Source organism: Dermacentor silvarum, chromosome 1 (genome assembly GCF_013339745.2).
Source record: "Dermacentor silvarum isolate Dsil-2018 chromosome 1, BIME_Dsil_1.4, whole genome shotgun sequence".
In the NCBI taxonomy this organism is placed as follows: domain Eukaryota; kingdom Metazoa; phylum Arthropoda; class Arachnida; order Ixodida; family Ixodidae; genus Dermacentor; species Dermacentor silvarum.
Window position 1 is genome coordinate 73,144,296 of NC_051154.1, and position 19,552 is coordinate 73,163,847.

Genomic DNA, 19,552 nt, shown 5'->3' on the forward strand with positions numbered 1-19,552 from the left:
GTGGCCCAGACTTGGCAAGTCTCAGTCCTCACTGCGCAATGCACCCGCCGATGCGCCTCTCCGAGACGCGCGCGCGCCCCCTCCGTTGCTTCGCAGCTGAGTATAGGACCTGTCGCCGAGCAAACAAGGCCCACGCCCAGTCAAATAGGTCCAGCCCGGCGGACGTCCAGGACAAAGACGGCCAGCGGCGGCACTTCTCTTTCCGTGCCGGACAGGCCAGGACTTCCTGCTACGCAACAGGTTCGGCCGGAGGTCCTTGAACCAGGCCTCCTCGCCCCCTCCGCCGCGGGTGGAGCATGCAGCGCGATGCTCGCTCCGGGGGCTCCGGCGCGGAGCGCGTCCACCACGCTCCGCCGCGCCCGCCGCCGGCAGCAGTCGTAGTCGGTCAGGCCAGCGACAAAACCGAGACATGGGAAACCTGCTCGCACGAAACGATCGACGCCGACAAATGGCGTTTGCACCGACTACGCCGAAATGGATGACTGACCGGAGGCTGGCTGCTTCGCACGGGGCTACTCCTTTGGAAGAACGCCGCGGGGAGGCCGCCCCCCGAGCGAGCGTCGCGTTTACGAAACAATGCTCCGTGTTACGCAGCAAGCTCGCGCGCAGGCCGCTCCAGAGACGTCAATGTAGGCGGCGAAGGACGGAAGGAATGACCGCGGGCTGTAATGGTGAACCATAAAGACGATATCCCGCCGAAATGGGAGTAAGAGAGGGCCGCAGTTTGGTGTCGGTTCGCAGTGACTGCAGTCACACTTAGCACGGATCTCTCATGTCTACGTCGCTGTTACGGCAGTGACGGTGAGACTACCTCTATAATGAGTGATCCATGTCAGACACATATAGGCTGTGGAATACTAGCGGCTGTGAAACAGTCGAATGCAGTGCCCACAGTGGCAAGGAAAAAAAAAAAAAAAAAAAACACAGCGTGGCAACAATCAGCATTGAGCTGTGTATAGTACCTGCATATAGTGTACCTGTGTTGAGAGTTCGAAAACGAAGTCGTTTTCGTGCACGTACAAACGCAGAAACGCTTTTACAGGTGTACATATCTTGGAATTATACGCCAGACATATCATGCGGCGATAGTTGGTGAGAGCTATAGCTATAAGGCTTCCGCACAGAGCAGCGGATAAGGTTCTGTTTCGAGGCGTCAGCAGCATATAGCAGGAGGCCAACGCATCGCAAATCAGAATATGAGGTGCTGGCTGCGTTGACGAATAAATAAAACCGCCGCGGCAGTTAAGGCCCAGATTGGTAAAACAGCTTTCTCTCTTTCTCGTGGCTCGCCACCGTCGTTGCCTTGCCGTCGTCGCATACAATTGGAGTAATCGGACGTTATATCGATAATTTCGAGTACGTAACCGAGGATCGAGATTTCCTCGTCGTCTATATAGCAGGAATGATTCATATAGGACTGCGAAGAGAGGTTTTTCGAAGAGAAACTTCCGATGCTAGTCGAGCTCTTGAAAGCTAAGATACTTCTTCGCCATCATCGTCATCAGTCTAGAACGACCAAACCACGCGTAGCCTTACTCTAAGAAGAATGCAGGCATAAGATCATTCTGTTTTGCTGTTCTCCCTAACTTTGGTTTTCTTAATTTCTTTTTTCTGTCTTTTATTCTTAGCATACATGCCTTTCCGACGTTACGAGTAGATACGGTAATTTTAGTGCAATGACATCTACCGGACCGTGCGAGTGTGGTCTGTGTGGATCATCATCGTCATCATCCGCCCATTTTATGTCCACTACAGGGCGAAGAACCCTTCCAACTACTCCTGTTTACCTTGCGCCAACTGACTTCATCGTCTATTACGTATTTCCTCATCTCACCACAGCAACTAATACCCTGTCGTCTTCGACTACGTTTTCCTTTTCTTTGTCCCAATTCTATTGCTCTAATAGACCATCGGTTATCTGCTATTCGCATTACTTGGCCTGTACCACTGCATTTGCTCTTAATCTCAACAATATCATCTACCTGCGTTTTCTGTCTAATCCATCTTTATATATATATATATATATATATATATATATATATATATATATATATATATATATATATATACATAAGTAAAGCCACGATTAGCAAGACTTTCTAGCCCTCTTACCAAGAGTCAACGTAAATTATGTGCTGTCTTTCGTTCTGTTTACTTATTTTAATTTTTTCAGGTTAGTCTAGCTGGCCATTACCCGCTAGAAACCGCTTACTTTCAGCGTTGGAATAGAACGACGCTTGCTATACATTCGCACAAACATGAGCTAAGTTGCCCACGCAAATTTTACGTTGCCCGACTTGTACAATGAGTGTCAAAACAAGTACTACGTAACATGTGAACCATTGTGATTGCGCAGGTGTTTGCGCGTGCTCGCGTGCGAACGACGAATCAGCTCCAAGGATACAAGCCAGCATGTCCTGCACTGAGTCAACGGCCTTGCCGTAGAATGCCTGGAACTCCTTGCGCAGGTCGAAGAAGTGGTAGAAGGTGTCCGGCAGCAGGATGCCATGCCGCACTGCCTCCGGATGCAGCGCCTGGCGCAGCGGCAGCTGACCGTCCGTCACGAAGTAGAACTGGCCGCCGGCTTCGGCCTCCAGCCGCGCTCGGGCCCACTGGCTGAACTGCGGGGGACAAGCGCAGCTGTCAGCACTCTGGATTGTACATACAGCACGTTAGATCATTGTTTTTTTTATTGTTATTGTAATTTTGTTAAATGCCCTTATCGATCTGCCCTTAGCGCTATATATACTGGCGCAGCCTGTGTACTCGTTTCTTATGGTACATTCGACTGGTTCCGGCCTACCGCGCTCCGAATCGGTTTGTAGTGATGCGGAGCCCTGTCGAATATGAATCTATAGAAAACCTGCTCGAGCCGAACGTTCAGCTGCTCCCAGAGCGCTCAGAGGATGGCATGTGGCCGGAATTCTGTCGGATTTCGGTTGTGTTCCCTGTTCGATGGTCAGGGGCCTCGGAGCGCTCTCAGCTGGAGCGCGGCGTTCTGAATGAACCCAGCAAATGTGGTCCGAGCGCTCGATCTTGCCCATGCCACAAGTAGTGATATAATGGTAGTGGCAGAAGCGCAACAGTAGGCTATATAGAAACAATGATATCTATAAGCATGTTGCCAATTCCCTCGATATAGAGAGGGACTTAACAACAGCGCCAGAGAAACGGCTCCAGCCAACTATATCTATAGGGCGTGAACTCATTACACTATAATGCGGTGAGCATGCGCACCAGGGAGGGCGCATGCAGAGCGGTGACGGTAACACGAAACCTTCTGCAAGGTTACTCGGATCGAATTGAATTCCCAACGCAGCGTGCCATTGCGCCGCATGCTGCCATTCAGTAAACGAGATCACCCTTCATGTTTTACGTGCATTAGGCGGTCTTCGAGAGCGTCGACCTCAAAGAGCGACGCGAGGAAAAAAGAAAAAAAAAAAAAAAAAGCGAGGGTTGCCTTGCGTTCGGCACCCGAATAATCGTCTGCTGATCGAGTGGGCGGCCCCGCTCCGCGTGTGATCGCAGCGACCATCTTGCGCTGAAGCAGCCGACACCGGGTAGAAATCATTGTGCGGCGCATATAATATTGCGTTGGGCGCGTGACCCGCGGCAGAAGCTACAGGCGTTCAATCAGTAGACGCCTCGGGGTAGCTATCACGCCTCGCCACAAGTGCATTGCGTGCGACCCTAAACCGCGCAAAGAATGGTTGAGATATTGCATAATGAGATAAGAACGAGGCTAAGATGTCGACAGACGTGGTGCTGCGTCTGCCCCTCCTCTTATTGCCTCATGAGCTGGCTGCATTCCGCCCGATGTTTCTTAACGTTGTTGGATAACGGTAGCGGCGAGATATGGCTGCAGTATTTCGTCAGGAGCTGTGGTTACTGAGGTCGTACTGCAGACACGATAAAAGACTTTGTAAAAAGAAGTGCGTATTGCAGCACTGACGCGTTTGCAGGTTATGTTGTCGCGGTAATCAGTCTCCATTTCCAGCAATTTGGCACTGCGGTCATTGCGTTTCGAGAGGCACCACTGCCATGAAATCTCTGCATAAGAAATTTTAATTCATACGGGTTTCCTCCAGGGCTACTTTTATCGTTCTCGCTCTCTCGCATTTTGCTCATACAACACTATGGCGTTTAGAGAAGAGCTAGGAGGCTATGGAAGAGCTGCGTGCGTATATATAGTTGCCACAGAAACATTCACTGTGCAAGTGTGACGGGCTCAAGCGTCAAGGTCACAAGCTATTCGTAGGCGTTTTCGCGAGTTCCACACACCTAATATTTCTGTCGGCATATGTATCAAAACAGTTATTAAAAAAACATTTCTATAAGCATTAATACAGTTCTCAGGAGTCATGTTGAGCTTAGCGGTAAATATCCGAATAAAAATTGAGGCACTACCTCGTTTAGCGATTTTATTTTCATGCCCATTTATCCGTTATGTATTCAATAAATTAACTGTAATTGGAACTTTTTACACTCACGAGTAACTCACACAAGCATGGTATATAATTACGAAACGCAACAGGTTTTCCACGTTGGACACGGCGGAAAGAGACCGTCCACGACGTTGTCGGGGTGCTCCACAGTGCGGATAAGTGGGTTGAGCAATCAGTTGCTCGCACGTTACCTCGCATCTTAACTATCCGAGCCATCGCGGTGCGGGCGCAAGGTCGACTCTACTTCGAATTCAGAAGCGGTACAGATGTTTCTTATCGCATCACGAGAGATCCTCGCAGAACCACCACCTCACCCAGTGCCCCATCTGTCTTGAATCTCAAATGCATGGGTCATTACGATGACTGTGTTGGACTACATACGCTGAGCTTTCTTCGGTTTAACCATTCGATAGGATGGAGCTCCCCATTCCCTGTCCCTCTTTTTTTCTCTTCTTTTCCATCGAGGTATGTGCATGCTAACCAGCTCGCGAAGACGGAGTACAGTCTTTGTTATCACCGCTCCATTACTCGCAGAATGTCTGCGCATTGATTGTTTCAAACGCGTGCTTCAAAATAAGCTACGCGATCATCCATCAGCTGTGGATATTTTCGCCGAAGAGCCTGCGTGGCTTCTTTCCGGTTATCATTTTCCTGCCTTCTGCCCCCCCCACTGGTCACGCGTGTTTTCCTGGACGGACCGGGCCCGCTCGTAACTGAAAGAAATGCATACTGCTGTCGTTGTCGAGTGGATATTATAATATGCGACGCCCGATGACTATTGTACCAGCTTAACGCAACCGCACGAAAATAAAAAAGAAGTAATAAAAACATTGAATTTAAAAAGTAATAGCCGTACTTTAGCGCAGCGAGCGGCTACAGCTGTTAACAAGCATCATTCATATAGACATGGCGTCACACACACACATGCACGCGCACGCACGCACACGGCACCACGATGTAATCTCGCTATCAAACTGCCACTATATTCTGCGCTGCACTCAGCCTGGCACGTAGAAGTGTGGCATTAGGGCGACTGCGTAAGTACTAGTAATCATTGCACATAAATGCCCAAGCAGAGTGAATGTTGTCGCGGATGGCACGCAATGACAATGGTTGTCGCGTGTTTTCAGGACGGTGTAGTACTAGAATGAGTAACGTAAGGAGACAGCTTTGATGAATGATGGATTTCTGCGGGCACGCGTTACGCAGAACGTGTGCGGGGCCGTCAGAGGGCCGCTCGTACAGAGAAATGTGTCTCCCAACAAACGGCGGGTATACAGTCAAGCGGCCCGCTCGCTAGACGGGACGATTGAAGCGTCGCTGCAGATTACGAGGACCTATATAGCCGTAACGCAACGATGGGCCTACTTGTAAAACGTTCACTGTTTAGAAGAGTTTTTATTCGTGCCTAAACTCCATCGCTCAATTTGTGCCTGGTAATGCGATCTGACTGTTGTGTTGGTCCAATCAAGGAAACGGTGCAGGTCTATAGGTGGTAAGAGGAGACGCTATATATATAGCATAACGCCAACCTGCATATACTTTGGCGCCGTCCTGTGGGATAGGACGGCGCGAAGTGTGCTCCGTAACCATGACGCAATGTTAGTTAAGGGTTTACCAGTCTTTGTGGTGGCTCCTCTTAGCAGCCAATGAAAAGTCAACATCGAGACGAAGTCGCTGTCGCATTGCGTGTTACCTGATCGATAACTTGCTCCAGGGGCACGGCGTTCTTGAGCTGTTCTTCAGAGATTCCGTACTCGGTGCGACAGGATTCCGAAATGACGTTTTCGTTGACATCGCAGGAGCGTGGCTTGACCAGGTTCTGCTGCACGGCCACCACCTGCGACAATGGAAAGTGAAACAGCGCCGTTTATAACACCGACGGAAGTCAGCTGTTGCGTGAGCAACCGAGAAAGAAGTTTGTTGCTAGGGAAGAGCGGTAAGGTCGGCCTGAGGTGCATTGCTCTTTCTCTTCCATCCAGCACAGAGTACAGCTGACTACAGGAATGCGTAGCCAATGTAGAGCGTGTACACCAAACGTATAGTGGCTGGAGACCATGCATTCGCAGTTTAACGCACTCAGTCAGAATACATGGCTGCGGAAAATGCGAAGTTTGCGTGTACCTCTTACCGGAAGTAGATGTTTGTATATTCTATAGTATAACACGAAGCGCGAGAACCAGCGTCTGCTTGCGTCGCCGCCTTCGAATTCCCCATCCATTTTCCTGTGGCGTCACAAGTTATCATAACGACTGGCCGAGTCTATGTACCATAGCATCGAAAGTGTCTAATCTGGCGAATTTAGCAGGCTCATTCTGCTGAGCAAGGACCGCATATTGGCGAAAAGAGCGCAAAATATTTCGTGGCGTCCCACAATGACGTCAGGTGCGTCACGGTTCGGGCGCGAGGAAATTGAGGAGAAGCAGCTCATATTCGGTACAATGCAACGATTCTTTTCCTCGTAGACTACATGTATTCCATCTACGATCCTTTACCATTCCGCGTCTGGCCGATTCTAGAGATTATTTAGGGGATGCTCCGCTCGGGCCAGTGATAATCTAAGCACGAAAACGAATTGGGATTCTAGTCATTACATTATTACAGCCTTGTTTTCACTTCATAATTTTTTTTTACCAGCTGCTCACAGATTTTAAGCGTCGCCTGATGTAGCAGAAAGTTTCAGTAAATAAGTCATGTTGTGCGCATGCGCACTAGGCTCCTCGGAACTGCGCATTGGGGGATGGCTCGTCGCGTTATGCTAAAGCAATGAAATACATGTGTGCTTTATTAAAATGATTGCCCAATCTTTTTCACGCATCACATCTTCTATGATGTGGCATAGTGGCTGATATACAGTGCGCCTGCAGTTTGTATTTATTTATTTATTTATTTATTTATTTATTTATTTATTTATTTATTTATTTATTTATTTATTTATTTATTTATTTATTTATTTATTTATTTATTTACGTACAGTCGCCAGAAGGGCATTATAATAGGAGTGTTAAAACATTTTACATAAGAGAAAACGGCGCAACGGAAAAAATATTAACAATAACAAAGGATACAAAAGACACAGAACAGTTGCAGAACAAAAATACAAGAAATAAATTACAAATATGACAAAAACACGGTCATCTGCACGAGGAGAGCAGTAAGCGATTAAGCAAAAAGCTTTGCTCACTTCAGCCCGTGCGTACCTAATTTTGAGGTTACGTGTAAACCAAAGGCAATTGAACAGTGGTACCTATATATATATATATATATATATATATATATATATATATATATATATTATATAAATCACCTATACAAAATAAACATAGCGAAAATAATGCCTAGACAAAGTGCAAGTGAAGTACACCGAGGCAGGCTATACAGTACAAGAGTATATAGGATGTCCCAGGTAACGTATAGTCAAGCTGTTAAAAGCAAAAAAAAAAAAAAAGGAAGAAGAAAGAAACACGGCGCAAGATACGATTATAAGACCTATACGGTGTTTGGCCGGCAGAGATCCGACGACCGAATACAGTAGGTTTTGGGATTGTATCTTGTACCGCGTTTTCTCTCTCTCTCTTTTTTTTAACAACTTGGTTAACGTTAGCTAGGATTCCCAGTAGATGTAAATATCATGACTGCATCAATTTTATTATTTATTTCGAAATTCGCATGTGTATGCTTAGGAAGGATGGAGCATATACTTCATAACAGCCACAGATTACAAAAAAAAAAAATAATAATAATAATCCGGGAATGTTATACCTTTTCCTTGCGGCTTCATGTCACTTCCCATGTAAAGATCGCGTGCACTTCTCGTTGGAAATTTGAGACACGTACGCAAGTCTGCGCTGCCTGTCGGTGCTCACAAGGCGTAGCGACGGACGGCGAGATATGACCACTGAGTCGGGATTACACTGTTGGAGACACGATGGCGTTTCACATTACTATTCCATCTTTCTTGACTTTATGAGATCACCGAGTGTTGCACCAGTCCACTGTTCACTCGTATTGACTGTGAAGCAGCCAAATGTATAGCGCCTTGTCGATTGGCGTTCTGCTCTGGCAGTGTCAGAATATGTTTGTAATGATATCGGTTGTATTTCAGAATCCAACTTCACCAATTGCACGGATCGCTATCGTACGTGACAGTTATCTTGTATACATAACCTTGCTCCGTCACTATATATGGGCGCCAAAAAGGAAGAAAGAAAATGTTATTTCCCTAACTTCCCGACGCCATCACCGTAGAGGACGATGCCTGCGATGAATGAATGAATGAGTGAATGAAACCTTAGTTAGAGGGTGTCGGACCTTTACCCTAAAAACGGAAGTTGGTCAGCCCTAGCATGAATGATTTAACCTTGCTCTGTTCTTTCTCAGAGCCGCAAATTATGAAGGTCCTACCGGAGCTTAAATTCCGCTACGACTTCGCGATAATATTTAAAGGCGCAATGGGTGAACGTGCAATTTCTTCTGCTGCTAATATTTTGAATGCGTTTCTGGAGTCTTTAGCAGTCCAACAGTGGCTCGTCAATATGTCGAGCCACCACGTCACACCAACTCTACCAGGGTCCCCTCAAACACGTGAACCGCTCGCGGCACGCGGAGGGACCGGCATGGCCCTCCAGAGTGTTCGCCTTTTCCGCCACAAATTCACCTTGGCCTCCGAAAAATGTCTCCCCCCCCTCTCTCTCTCTCTGCTTCGAACACGTCACAGTGCGGCCCGCGGGCGGCTAAGCGCCGTGCACGCGGCCCGACGTCAGACACGAGTTTGAGAACGTCCCGCAGCGGTGATCCGACAGGCGCTGATTGTCTTGGCGCGCGCACATTGCCATACGAGGACGCCCAGCGGGCAATGAGCAGACTCCGGAGAAAACTTGCTCGCGCCACGCGAGACTGCAGCAATAAGCCGACTCGTGTTCTCCCCGGGAAGGGAAGAAGAAGAAGTAAAATAGGGCCAGACGGAGGGCTCGAAATTCACACTGCGCTCCCGTCTCTCAGCCAGTCTCAACAGCGCCAGTTCGTTTCGAAGCGACGGCCGCATACCCCTGTCACCCCTCGCGTAATGCGGGCGGAGGAGAAGGACGACGGCGGTGCACCACCGAGGTGACTGCATTGAGCTCCACCGACACGCGAGTCTCTTTCCTATCTCTCTCGCGTCTGCGCCACCACCATCGTCTGTCTCTTCCAGCGAGCACGCGGAGAGCCGAGACCGTATTACCATGCAGCAACGCAAACCTCTCCGGCGCGCGAGATAGAGCCTTCGGTATGGGGATGGCCGACGACGACGACGACGACGCGGCGGCTCTAGAGCGTGCGCCCGCACGCGGAAATATCGAAAGGCGAGTCACGTCGTTCCGTGCCACGAGTGAAAGAAACGGGGGGAAAAAAAAAACGACAACAGAAAAAGCAAGTATATTAGAAGGGGGCGCCTTTATAGGAGGCCGGGGCTCGGCGCGCTCATTTTCTTATTACCGCAGACGAGTTTCGCGGAAAGCTGGTTTATCCGGACGAAATGCAGGAAACCGCTCGCTAAAAGGGCGTCAGCGGACCCCACTGTACAGAAATCGTCTAGCTCCTTTTAGCAATATCTACGGAAGAGAGAGATGAATAAATAAATAAAAAAAAAAGGAGAGAGAAATTTACGTTGGCGCTTCGCCGCCAGTGACGCACCTGTCGCGAGTATAGGACCACAAGGTGTGGAGGAAACGCTTTTCCTTCATGTCTTGTGCTATACCATGTTCCTATTAGTATTCACAGAGCAGTTCTTATACGATGGATCGGTTCGTAACAAGAGGCGCCAGCTATCTTGTATACTGCGTTCTTCGGAGCTGCGACAGTTCAGCACGTGGGGACTTCGCAGTTACGTTTCGCATACATTGGTCGCGGCTACTGCGACTTCTGAGCTTCTTCGGAGCTGCGACAGTTCAGCACGTGGGGACTTCGCAGTTACGTTTCGCATACATTGGTCGCGGCTATTGCGACTTCTGAGCATCTAGTGGAAGGGTTAATCATTTCTGCCATGCGATTATACAGTCCACTTGGGTGAAAGCAAAGTAAAACGAATTAGAAACGGTTTTCGTAAAGCTTCTTTATGTTTAAACCAACCACTTGAAAAAAAAAAAAGAAAAGAAACAGGCAGGCCACCACGACTCGTCTGATGAGCCGCGTCGTTATTGAATTTGCGCTCAAGCAGCACGAGTGATTTTGCAGAAAAGGAGGTCTGTCCCTCCGAACATTGGAAAATCAATTGGCATCAATTGCGATAGCAAATTAGTAGAGAGCTGTACGGAGTAAGGATAGTAGTTTTATCGGCTGCATAAACTTGGACACATTCGCTTACTAACTGAATTAACAAGCATGGTGTCAGCGCGCACAAGCAAATATGAATAGATCACACTCGATGACCGCAGACAACCACTGTCAAAACGCTGGCGTGAGCAAGCGCAGCAGCAGCACAAGGCGAAGGTTCGTGCGGTCTATCGGTTCAACGGAAACTGAGCGACGAAAGGCACAGCGCATACAAAGGTAAGAGCCGTGTGGAGATGGCTTTCAAGATACGGTGCGCGCGACAGCCCGCAGCGGCGCAAAGTACAAGTACGCAGTTGCTTGCAGAGTAGAAGCCGCACCCCTTCCCTCCCGAGCTGCCTTCGCGCTTTCCTCCTTTCGCGTGGGAGATTGAGTCGCCAGTTCCCCGTGCGCCTGGTCGCAAGGTACGCATTTGATGCCACAGCACAGCGTCGCCCCCCCTCCCTCCCATCCCCCACGGCCTTTCGCACGACGGAAGACGTCGCGTGTGCTCTCCGCCGTGCGTGCGCTCTCCGTGAAAGCGCCCGTCCCTCGCGCGCTTTCACTCGCACATACAGGATACGGCGCGCGGCGACGATTTTATCGCCCTTGAACTTTATGCGGAACCTCACGGTGACGGCGACGACGACGGCAGAAATCCGCTTGGAGTGTCCATATAATTGCTATAGCAATAAATTAAAATAACAACGAAAGAATACGTATGGGGCACCAAGAAAGTAAGTGTGCATAAAGCAGTCATATCAGCGAACAGCCCTCGCGAGCAGTAATTATGCCGCTACACAGTGACATTTTCGAGAAACGCTTCCCCACACGCAAGACACTGCGCATTCTATGCCATATCGTTAGCGCTCTGTCTAGGCGCATTTCTTTTTCTTTTTTGAAGCCATCTTGCCGGATGAGCACGTGCTGATGATGGACGACAAAGCAGCTTATATATTCGCATACAGACATCGCGCCCCACGGCACCCGACCGACATCAGCAAGAAGCGCTCGCGGTTTTCGCAAGACGGATTTAGTCCTGGCACGTGCTATTGCAAGAACGCTAAATGCGATGCTAGGGGCGCTATAACGTAAAATGATTCCAAACTGTTTTGATTCCAATTTCTGCAATCAGCCTCCACGATTGGTCAAAACATTCTCGGGCCCCTCCCAACTTCGCCTGTCTGTCACGCGACGTCACGAAAACCGCGATAGCTACCCATCGCATATAACGTGTACACACTGATTATGCATGATTAAACCACAGAAAAGAAAAATAATCACTCTTGATTCGACGCCTTTTCACCATAAGCCCTCAGCTATTGGTCCACTGTTTTCTGGCTACGCCCACTTCGCCTGCCAGTCACGCGACCTGACAAAACCGCGAAAACTCACCACGTCAAAGTGACGTGTACGTGAAAAAAATGCCTTAATATGCCGAACAAAACTGAAAATTTTTCGAAATAGCCACAGACTGCCCCGTTCCGAAAGGAATAGAAGATGGCTGCCCGCCGATCGCTCAGGCCCTCGCCACTCGCACCTGCCGATGAGCATGTATTTATTTGCGCATGATAAACCTTTTTGCGTGGCAGTAAAACGTTATCAAGCCCTTTCGGCATGCATACGACATCGCTCTGCCAACTCCTCCTTGCTGAGGATCCGTTTTAGCGGCATTCTTATCCTTCCGTTGCACGCCGCCGCGATTTTCGACCAGCCACCGCAAACTAAGTAAGGCGAAGCGGACCAATCGAAGAAGCCGGCACCACCCTCTTCATGCGGTTATCTATTTTCACTGTGCTGGCTCAGCCCCATCGAATCCCTCTCCATTAGAGCGTGCTCCTCGCCTCTTGTCAGCCAATTAGATAAGAAAAACCACTGAGTGTAGACAATGTTATTGGTTTTGAAAGCCAACAAAGGCCTCCTATAAACGAGGGGAGTGTTTGATTGGGTTGTGCAGACAACGCTGTGTGTCACCGCCCGATGCCTGCGTCGGTGGTTACGTAAATTTGACGTCAGGAGTTTGGAATCAAAACAGTTTGGAATCATTTTACGTTATAGCGCCCTAGATCCGGGGACCGGGACCTGTACTCGAGACACCCGCCACTTTCGATAGCGATCATCGCGATGGCGAAATGGTCGCCGCGGTGATGTCCAATCGCGAGCAGCACTTATGTATAGACCTTTTCGCTGTTGACAAACATGCGGCCTGGACGGCTTCCGGTTTGGCTCAATGACGTAGTTCGCTAAATATAGGCAATGGCGATGAAAGGCAATGGCGATGATATAGATTAGCAGGGCCGCGATTTTGTAGCGATGCCTTCCGCTCGATTATATGCCACTCTTATCACCAACCGTTCACGACCGGCTGATCGCTTTGATAACGCGGGCGGGACATCACTCTGACCACAGACAAAGCGCGAAAAGTGCGAAAAGGAATATCATCGGAGAAGGAATCGCTACAAAATCGTAGCCCAGGAGTGCGCTTTGTGATCTGGCACATAGACTGATAAGGCCTGTGACCGGAAGTTTCTTGCGAGCGCACTATCGCTGCTGTTATCGCGCGAGCGAAATCGTCTATAGGAGCCATACTGATACGAGACGGGGGGATTCACAAGGTTTTAAGTTGGTAAGAAGTGTTCGTCATTGGCCGGCGCGCGTGAATCATCGTCTCGCTCTATATATATTGCCCTTGTTCTGAAATATTTCTTGGGACTCGATTGATTGATTAATTGATTGATTGGCTGATTGATTGAAACAAAAGAAAGTCATGATAGAAAAATTATAGGGGGGGGGGGGAGCACGTGTGCGTACGCGCGTACAACACGTAGCGCTGGGAGTGTCAGTCAGCGCCACTCACGATCAACATCACACATGCGTACGCACATACCAGAGGGTTCACATGAACCTAGTGATCAGCAGCGGGCGAACAAGGGATACCTCGGGCTGCATGCAGCATCGTTCCGACAAGGGGACAGTTATCTTCGTCATGGACCTGAGGGTTGCGCATGTTACTTTAAATCCTCGAACAAGGGAACAAACCTCCCATGGCCCACAGTTGATGTGTGCAGTTATTTCACACGTGTGTACACATGTGTTATGCCCAAGGTTTTGTCAAAGGTGACCTTCGAATTTGCACGCAGCGTTTATACAATTCAACACGCAAAAGCATGGTCTGGCCTTGCCCGTGTCGTTGTTTTTGTTCCTGTCTGTGTTTCGTCTTTCTACAGGTAAACATGTCCTTTAGTAAACACCAACTAGGTCAAGAACGAGTCCTTCCGAAGTACCTATAGGGAAAATCGGGAGGTGCAGTGGACTAAACGCACAGAAACAGACCAATGCGATCACGCGTATGCCTCCGCAAAGCCCCGCTTCAGTGCATTCATAGCCCTCAGAATCGTGGTCCGTCTATATTTCTGTCTCTACACTCACGCGGGAACCTGTTCTAAACGTAGTATTAGTCCGAGTAATCGCTCACACCATGCGTAGTCGTTTGCCAAGGCAATCGGCAGTCAACCGGTTGGTGAACTGCCCTGCAAGGCGTGCCGCAATGTCCTTTTCCTCTAAGGGGGCAGTCTGCAATGCTGCGCTGCTATAATGAAATATGACGAATGAGCGAAGCCGCGGCGTCTATCGTTCACGATCGAGTGCGGTCATCGCGGCGGTCACCAGTGTGTACCATGCGGGGTGACGATGACGGCCGCATGAATGCGTGCAGCGGTAGACGGGCTATAACACTCCCGTTGACGACAGCTGCTGCACACTCTACGGGTAGGTGGGGAGTGGAGTGAGGGAGACCAAAGGCGAGGGGCAAGTGGCGCGAGGCGCGGACGACCGCTTTGTCCGCGCGTTTTTTTTTTTTTTTTTTTCTTCGATGTCGTGTCAAGCAAGCGCACCTTCCGCCATGCTACGCAGTGTGACGTCTACGACGGCGAGACGCGCGGGACGTGCACGAGGAAAGAAAAAAAAGAAGGAAAAAGCGTAATAAATACGCGTGTCACGCGGGGCGAGCGGGGGCCGGCCAGCACGGAAGAGCCCTGTATCCGCTTGCGTAACGCCGTCCAGTGCGCGCGCGAGGAAAAGGCGTTTTCCGCCAGCGGCCGCCAGACAGGAACCGCGAGGCATCTGGGCCGCGCACGAGAGCGCCAAGACGGGGGCCACTGCTGGCCGGACAAGTGGTCGCCGCGCACGCCGGTCGTCCTCAATACGATAACGGGGGCCCTTGCACCAGGCGAAGCGCCTGCGCTGCGCCGACGGCGGAGCGCGCGCCTCCGCTCGTATCCCTGAGCCGTATACACGACGCATAAACACCGCGCGCAGCTTACGAACAAAACGCGATGACTGTACGAGCGAGAAAAAAAAAAAAAAAAAAAAAGAACAGTCGGAAAGAGCACCGCCTCGACCATTAAATACGTCACGGTACACACACGCACACTTACACACGGCCTGGTTGTGAGGCGAACGAGAAATTTGGGGAGATACAACCGGATTCGTGAGCGGCGGATGCAATAGACCCCACCTCCCTTGCCCTCAAGTTCTCCACGAACGCTGCCTTTTTCGCGTCTTCTTTTCGGCCACTGCGAGGCACGTGGTCTTCCACGTAGCAGTGCGCGGTCTAAAAGTCTCTCTCCCCTTAACGACTTCTCTGGTCATGAGGACGGTACACGGTACTCGCACCTAATGAGGCTGGCCTGCATGCGTACGACTGGAAGGCTCTGCACATCTAAATGTCTGACAACACACGCACACACCATAGATAGACGGTACGTCAGGAGGCATAGTGGTCGCATCATGAGTTGTGCGTTTGATGTGACGTACGGTGGTGTGACGTTGAAGTATACTTCAATGGTGGCATTTCTTATAGTGAACTGCCAAGTCTGTATGTGCAATACAGACAATGTGTAAAAAAAGGTATGCTCATAAAGGAGCCAACCCCACTAGCATCAAGACGAGAAGGGCTGTATTCAAATGACACATCAGTGGACATGTTCTTGACATTGGTTTGTAGACTGTCGTCCAAAGCACACGTCACAGATGGAATAAAAAGAGGCGCACGGGGAGGGGGACGTTAAGCTGCAGCAACGAGCCAGGTCTCGTGAGAGCAGAGGAAATGAAGGCCCAATCATCATGGGGTGCAGAGGGCCTCCCGGAGACGCCGTTAGCCCCGATCATTCCCATTTACTGATCCGTCCCTGCGTGTACGCAGCAAGTACGGTAGACATCGAACGCGTTGTACAAGCAGGCTATACCTTACATTTGACGATAACATGCGGCAAGCAGGAATGCGCACCAACAGGCTTTCAATAACAGTACCAAGTACCGCAACTCTGTGCTGCACGTGGTCCGTGTATACCACGCAAACCCACTTCGCTCGACCGACACGTGGCGGCTGCGATTGCAATGCGAGACCACGAACGCACCAAACGCAAGGCCGAACACGGGCCCCTTTTCTGTTCCCTTCCTTGGTTGATGCCTGCACAGCATTCGCCCATGAGCGATGCCGCTGCGTAGCCTCGCTGTAGTTCCTGTAACGCCACGTTAGGAGACGTGGCTATAGGCGCTGTACTCGAGAAATGCGATGCCAGACGGAGGAGCCTTTCGTCCTTGACAAGTCGCAGTGCACACGAAACCTTTCCACTGGCGCTTCTGTGCGAAGCGCTAGCGACTTTTCCTCGTCCGCCATTGCTCCCTTTAATTCATGCAGTGCGCGTATAAACCTATACTTGCTGCGTGCCGTGCCTAGAATGAAACGATTCGCTTCGTTTATTTAACCGCATTCGAGCTTCGCAAGCTGGACAGACGCGCACGTTTCATTACAAAGAAATGAAGAAAAAGAAAATAAGCACGGCACATGCTGGGCTTGTTGCGCACGTTCTACAAATATAATGAATGGAGAAAATACCAATATCGAGGGCGCAAACTATGGAACTGCTTGCGCGAACTCGAGAATTAAACTCGGGGAACGGCCCCTAGCTGACTTGGCTGCCGCATCGTGCCGCCCGACCTCCGTAGCCCGCAGGTAGAGCGTCGCCAGCCGCAGCTTACGACTCGCGCCGCCAGCTCGGGGTTGTCCAGCTGCGCAGAACTCGGGTCCTTTCGAACAGCTGGTGCGTCGCTGCTGATTTCCGCCGCCGCTGCTCTCAGCGGGATAAAGAAAACAAACGGAGATGACAAATACGCGTGGCCGATAGTGGCTACACACAATCAGGGACCGACTCGTAGCCGACGGCTGGAACCGCGCGCGCCCTCTGCAGTCCACACGGCTATCACTATATACGGGCAAGCACGGTGAAGTCTCTCGCACAGGTGCGCACGGGCCTCGCCACCCGAGCACGTTGCCGAGGCTTGTGCGGGTGGTGAGCAACACTCACGCGTTACCGGGTTCTGTCGAGGTCGGTATACGCATAAGAACACATACTGCGGCATGATCGGGGCTGAAGACGAAAAAAAATTAATAACATAATAAGGGCGAAAGAAAAGAAGCAATTTCCGAATTCGAAAGTTCTAGCTATATGATTTAGATACCCTGACCATTCCTGACAACCGGCGTTGCCGGCCTAATTAGATTTACTATAGACCCTTTCGCTGTTTACAAACAGAGGCCCTGGACGGCTCTCCCCGGTTTTGTCCAGCAACATATAGCCCGCTAGATTTTGCGGTCAAGAAGGACGAGTGCGAGCAGCAGTAGTGTGCCAGAACAGAAGCCCGCAGACAATCAACACGTTTTTCCTGCAGCTCGTCATGATTCTATAAAAGTCAGTTTTGCCGTATAGGTTACACAATGCTTATACATGCAGATTTGTGGTTGAGGCATGATACTCATTTCGTTTATTTGAAACCGTAAGAAGAGACTCCGCGTATGTTTAACTGACATGAAAACGTGATTTATTTCCCCTGGCAAAGTAGACTGACATAGGACACATGACCGGAAGTTTCTTGGGGCCGCGCAAGCTCGCTGCTGCCGTGGTGTGCGCGAAAGTGTCGACATAGGGCGAGCTTTCAGCCGCTTGCGCCTAACGTGGAATTATCTCAAGAGTTAAAGTTTTTGTATATCCATTGTCGGGGCGGCCGTTTTAATGCGTCGCATCCACTTTACCAACCCACAAGACCAGATGAGACATAAATTATAAGGACAAATCACAAAATCATGAGCCAACCAGCAAGCTGTGTAACGCCCCTTATCGGTTTATATTTCCCCACTTACTAGTACGTGTCGTGATGCAACAAATTAACAGGCATTGATGTAAAGCGCGTAACGATAGTACCCAAGATATTCACTTATTGTAATGAATGCACCCAACGCTTTCCGTTATCCCCTGTGATATGATACTCTTGATTTATGTGATGAATATTTTGTATTCATTTCGGGTCGAACGAGCGTTTACGTCACTGTACGCCAATTCCGTTCCGGAGAACACTAGTGGTACGTTCAAATGAATAAAAATTAAAATATATTGAAGGCGGAGAGTACAAGACGCAGGGTTGTGTTGTGCGCCTACAATTAAACAACCAAGTATAGCTGAGATGCAACCCTTAATGCAACATGTTGATACCGATACCGACCACGGCGGCCGCATTTCGATGGGGGCGAAATGCAAGAACGCTCTTAGATTTAGGTACAGGTTAAAAAACCCCAGGGAGTAAAAATTAATCCGGAGTCCCCCACTACGGCTTGCCTCATTATCAGATCGTGGTTTTGGCGCTTAAAGCCCCAGAAGTATGTATATATATATATATATATATATATATATATATATATATATATATATATATGCTCGCAAAGTTCTGGCCCATTTATGTGCCCATTTGTGGCACCGCTTACCCGAAGTAAGTGCTCGTTATTTAATTCAAGAGGTGGTTATACCTTAGCAATACATTAGTTCTAATTGGCTATTTAGGCATCACTATGCCGTACCCAGGTTACGAAATCAGCAGTGTTTCGAGAGCGCTGGAAGAAAGTTGGCGGCTGCAGCGCGCCGCGCCTGCCTCCAAAATGTGCGAAGATGAAACGTGACGAACGAAAGCGCACGAAGTGGGCGATGGGGCGTCGCGCGCGCGCTCACGCGCCGATCACAGTCGGGTCGATCGGGTCACGCTTAATCGCTCTGTGTCGACAGCGAGGAAGAGAACAGCGACGCCCGCTTTGACTCTTTCAGCCTCGCTCCTATATTTATATGCAAGGAGGTCGTGAAATACATTCTGCGTGTGGCGGAGAGTAGGTCTCAAAAGCAAAGCCCCCTGTAATAACAGGGGGCGTCAAAGCACTGGCACCCTCTCTCCCAGCAGGTCTTGGTATGCCGGTTTTTTCTGTTCGTCTTTTTTTTTTTTTTTGAGGGGGGGGGGGGGGGGGGGCAACATGAGTATGGAGAGAAACTTTACCGTTTACCGAGAAGTTCGCATTTCGCTATGATTTCGCTCCCCCCCCCCCCCCCCCCCCCCCCCGACAAGCGAGAGAACCCAACAGCATCACGTACGAAGAGGCTAGCGCGAAAAGGGGCAGGAGGGTGCTTTCTCGTGTTTATTCTGCTACTTGTGGCGGCCTTCTGCATATCTCTTTCTTTGGTGTGCAGAAAGTTCATATTGGTTTTCCTCGCTCATGTAACATAGTGCACACATTCGACGTGCAATGGCGTAGGCAGGCGCGATTCGCCTCGGTCCATTAACTTCATCCTGCAGTCAAGTCGTTGCTGCGTCATCGTCGATCAAACGCGGAGAATTAAAGCCCATTTCGATTTTTTTTAATGCGAAAGCATTATATGCCCCATTACGCGAAAATCCGTCATCGTTATCGAAAGAAAGAAAGAAAAGAAAAAGAAAAGAAA

The 19,552-nt window shown here is 49.7% G+C and overlaps 1 protein-coding gene across 4 annotated transcripts in view; it reads right to left on the bottom strand.

The window, feature by feature from the left end:
- LOC119465844 (epithelial splicing regulatory protein 1-like) overlaps window positions 1–19,552 on the bottom strand; it is a 124,131-nt gene that overhangs the window by 64,257 nt on the left and 40,322 nt on the right. For all 4 annotated transcript variants that reach the window (XM_049669538.1, XM_037726336.2, XM_037726328.2 and 1 more), the window contains exons 2-3: window positions 6,142–6,285; window positions 2,405–2,621 (exon numbers count right to left, since the gene is read on the bottom strand). In XM_049669538.1, coding sequence (XP_049525495.1) covers window positions 2,405–2,621; window positions 6,142–6,285 — 361 coding nt within the window. The remainder of the gene's footprint in view (window positions 1–2,404; window positions 2,622–6,141; window positions 6,286–19,552) is intronic.